Below are 4762 nucleotides of genomic sequence, written 5' to 3'. Positions count from 1 at the left end.
TTGCAACGGAGACAGCCTCTTTGTCCCTTCTTTCAGGGCGCTGGACTCCTCAAATTTTATTGGCATAAGTGGTTGATTATGTAGACAGTTTCTAACTACAGATTACATCATAGTGTTAAAAATACATCAGTTAAATTTTACGTGGTACAGCAGCTATACATCATGTTCTAAGATCTTTGTTTTAACTAAATTTAGTGAGTACAACTTAAGGGCAATTAGATACAATACATCATGTGGAAAGGAGGAGACTCAGTACAAATCATCCCATGGCCAGCAAGTCTCCACAAGTTGAAAAGGTCACAGACAAAAAAATTTGGCATTCACAAATCTTGTTTTTAGACTGGGGCTTATCTTTAAAGCATTATGGCAAGGAGACAGTGTAAGAAAATATAAACCAACTTAACTAGCTATCACTTAGAAGCTTCTATAACTCATAGCTAGGTGTCTTTTGGTCATGAATAATGTATGTCTAACTTCTATGAACCTCATTAAAATCCTAACTCTAAAGTTTACTGTATAACTAGTTAATAGATAAACACTATGTTTTAATTAAGTTGGATTTAAATAGGGGAAAGTCCTTCAGTATGAAATTTTATATTATTGTTGTAAGTTTGTTAAATCACAAATCACCATGGGAAAATAAGAATAGAAAATGGGAATAATAAGCAAGTAATCAGGAAATACTGAGGAAAACTGAATAACAAATAAAACAACAAGAAAGACCAGGTCACCTGAGAAACAATCCATGTTCTCCAGCACAAACATGGAAATGGTTTTCCCAAGAAAGCCCCAATTCTTCCCCATCAACATCAAAATGAGGGCTGTGTAACCTGAGGCCTGCCCTCAGCTTGTACCATACAGGCAGGTTTTTATCCTGACCAGAAGCCCACCTTCAGCTTGTACCTTTCAGGTGAGCTCCCTTCCTTGGTTAGGAACCTGCCTTCAGGTTTTTCTGCCTTCAGGCAAGGTCCTTTTTTTTGAGTCCCTACATTTTCTCTGCTCCCTGCATTTTTTTCACTCTAATAAGGGACTTATAGCCCTTAGCAATCACTCCAGTTTCTCTCCTCTCAGACCCTGGTAACCACTAATCTACATTCTGATTTTTGTGCTTGCCTATTACAGACATATCACATAAGCAAAATTACACCGTATGTGTTTTGTGGGTGTGCCATCTTTCTTTCTCTCAGCATAAAGTTTTCAAGATTCATCCATGTTATTGCATGTGCCAATTTTTTTTTCATTTTATGGTTGAAAAATATTTCATTTATGGATATATTGTTTTTATCAGTTGGATATGTTTGTACTTTTGGGATATGATGTATACTGATACAATAATCATTCTTGTTTAGGACTGAAATAATTTTAACTTGCTGTTATCCATATTTGTTCTTTGCAAAATTGAGTACTGGAAGTTTCACTTCCTCAGCATCTATAAATCCTTCCCAAAAGGTAGCAGTGAATTTTCCATACTTATTTTACTTTGATAATATCTTGATGTCAGGTGTGATTTGGCAACTTCCAAAGGTTGGAGACCAAACCCTGCTTTCACCATGACCTGGATGATTCATGTGCCTGTCACTTCCTTTCTGTGTATGTGCTGTTCATGTATTGCTTCATTCAGTGTATTTGCTAAGTTCATGGACATCATAGAACAAAAGATCACACACACAAACTCATTATTTTTTATAAAATATTAAAAGCTCCTCTAAAAGAATCTGGGATATATAATTTAGAGTTCTATAACAGGATGATGATAGTTTGGGCAGAATAAATATGGCAGTACTTTTTTTTAACAGAATTTCCTTAGATCGTACCTATTTACTGTCCCTTTGAATTTTTGCTGTACTTTGACTTCTGTAACTACAGATATTGGAGGAAATATTAGATGTCACCTCTGAGTCCAGCCTTTATAAGACAGTTTCTGGAACCCATGAGCTATCATGTAAGAATTCCAACTAATCTTTGGATAAACCATGTGACAGGCCATGTGACTACCTGGAGAGAACAAGGGAACCAGGTGAGTCAACCTTTCTAGCTGTTTGTATCATTGTGCCATAACAGAGACCCTGTGGCATAACCTAGCCCCTCAGTGAATAACACATGACCTCAGTCAACATGCAGAACAACAGAATACAATCCAATAGTCTTTTTTTAAACCATGGCCTTTTGGGATAGTGTTTATATAGTAAAAGAAAACTGAAGTAGTATGAATAGAATATAATCAGGAAAAAAAATTTCACTAATCATTTCTAATTACTGTTCCATATTTTTATAAAATATTATTACTCCTATGTACTAATAGGTAATATAGATGCTAGATAAACTGAATAAAAGATTTGCAAACCACATATCTGGCAAATAATCTGTAGCCAAGATATAAAAGGAATTCTCATAAACAATAGCACAATCCACTTAAAAATGGGAAAATATTTCAAACAGATAGCTCACCAAAAAAGATATATAAGAGGCAACTAAGTAAAAATAATAATAAAAACAGTTATGGAAATATATCTTGAAATGCTATATGTTCCCTAAGTTCAGTCTTCAAATGCACATTATTGGTGTTGTCATGGCTTTGATCTGCCCATTAAGACAGGTTTTATATGTGGTAGCTGACAGTTTTTCTGAGATGTCATAGAAGGATGTTCCACATTTTTAGTAATACTTTGATATACCAAAAAATAAAATATAGAGAGGAAAACAAATACTTTGCCCTGCAATTAACCTACATTCTTTAAGCTGCTACTTAGAAAAAATTCTTTAAATTACTTTGGAGCAGATTTGGTATAGAAGTTTGTTCAACATATTATGAAACTGCACTTATGAAAATGGATTTAATTTTGTATTATAGCTTTTCTAATATTCCTTCCTCTCACCATCTTACTATAGTATAGGCATTTTAATTATATATATATATATTTAATATCCATCAAGTGCTTAAAATAGTTCAGGCACTATTCTCACCATTTAGTCAGTTAAACATGCAACAATCAATGATAAAGGTACTCTGTTCTCCCCTTTTTGCAGGTAATTGAGGCAGAGAACAAATGAGTCAATTATTCAAAGTGCAGCTCACTAGCTGGGTACAAGCACTGGCTTGTGAAGCAAAGGAATCTGGATTCCTTCCTGATATAGTAATCCTGTAAAAGTAATCTTGTAAATGAGATAGTCTGCACATAAAAGCACATGCATGCGCGCGCGCGCACACACACACACACACACACACACATTTCTAAAGTATTTTCTATATCCCTTAAGACATCCATTACAACCCATTCTAACATGAACTCCAGGCTGCTAAAAGTCAGACAGTGGTCCAACTACTATTTGGAAACAATTTTGAAACTTTTAAATGTTTTCATGTATCCTGGGGCTACAAAATGCATTTGGCTATGTGAAAAAAAAAGTGTTTGATAAAATCGCTTGTGGGAGATGTAGTGTATGTGTGGTTAAGGTTGCAGCAGGCTCCTCCTGTGTTAAGTGAGGATTCAGAGGAATCTTGGAACTTGATATTTCATGAGGAATCTACCTTTGATCTGAAGACTTTTTTAGTGGCGTCTTTTACATCTTTATTCCTCAAACTGTAAATCAAGGGATTCAACACAGGGATGATAATGGCGTAGAACACAGAGATAATTGTATCTGTATTGGGAGAATATAGGTAGCTGGGTCTCAAGTAAATAAAGAGAAGTGTCCCCTGGTAAATGGCGACTGAAGTCAGGTGGGAGGCACAGGTAGAGAAGGTTTTCTTCCTCCCGCTGGAAGAGCAGATCTTTAAGACAGAGAGAAGAATGAAAAAGTAAGAGATGATGATGATGATGAAACAGATGATTTCCATCGAGCTGCCATATATGGAGAAAAGCAACTCATTAAGTGACGTGTCTGTGCAGGATAACTTAAGCAGAGGAGGGAGGTCACAGAAAAAAATGATTAATGATATTTTTATCAGAGTACTTCAGAATAAACGCAAAGGACGTGTGAACCAGGGAACTCATGTTGCCTCCAAAGTATGACAAGACAATCAACCATATACAGATGCCCCGAGACATCACCACCGTATATAGTAGAGGGTTGCAGATGGCGACATAGCGATCGTACGCCATGGTCGCCAAGATGAAGGATTCTGTATCTGCAAACATATAGAAAATATAAAACTGCAGTGCACAGCCATGGTAGGAAATTGATTTGTTCTCAGAGAGGAAATTGACCAGCATTTTAGGAACAATGACCGAGGAATAACAAAGGTCTACAAAGGATAAGTTACTAAGGAAAAAAATTGATGGGTGTTTGAAGGTGCGAATCGATCCTAATTAACATCATTAATCCAATGTTCCCCATTAAAATCATACTGTACAGAATCAGAAACAGGAGAAACAGGACAAGCTGCAGTTTGGGGCGAGTTGGAAATCCTAACATAATAAACTCAGTCACCAAGGTATAGTTTCCATCTGTAAATTCCATATTGTGTGTTGTTTTCTTCTTATGAGAATTCTATCGTCCTAAAATATTATATTGATAGAAAGAGAAAAAAATGCATATAAGGTTATTTTATTGTTTCAACAAACAAATTGGCAATCAAATAAAGAATCCCAGCCCAGACATCCTTCCAAATGTAAACTCTGAGAAATATGTTTCAGAATTACTAGTTAGATCTCATGATTGCTAGTTTTATTTGACTTGTTTGATTAATGACTAGTTCTTCCACTGGACGGACATGTCTGATCATGTTTGAATTTTCTTACCTTTCTGTATCCTAAATATA

The 4762-nt window shown here is 35.6% G+C and overlaps 1 protein-coding gene across 1 annotated transcript; it reads right to left on the bottom strand.

Annotated features, from left to right (window-relative positions):
- Window positions 1-3440: 3440 nt before the first annotated feature.
- Window positions 3441-4461, bottom strand: LOC100627206 (olfactory receptor 5I1). Its single transcript, XM_003354392.2, is given in 3 exon segments — window positions 3441-3925; window positions 3927-4277; window positions 4279-4461. Coding segments are annotated over 3 exon segments (945 nt in total). The 3' UTR covers window positions 3441-3514.
- Between the last annotated feature and the right edge of the window lie 301 nt (window positions 4462-4762).

Source organism: Sus scrofa, unplaced genomic scaffold, assembly GCF_000003025.6.
Source record: "Sus scrofa isolate TJ Tabasco breed Duroc unplaced genomic scaffold, Sscrofa11.1 Contig1734, whole genome shotgun sequence".
In the NCBI taxonomy this organism is placed as follows: Eukaryota; Metazoa; Chordata; class Mammalia; order Artiodactyla; family Suidae; genus Sus; species Sus scrofa.
The sequence above is the reverse complement of the archived record's forward strand: the minus strand, read 5'-3'. Positions and strand labels throughout refer to the sequence as shown.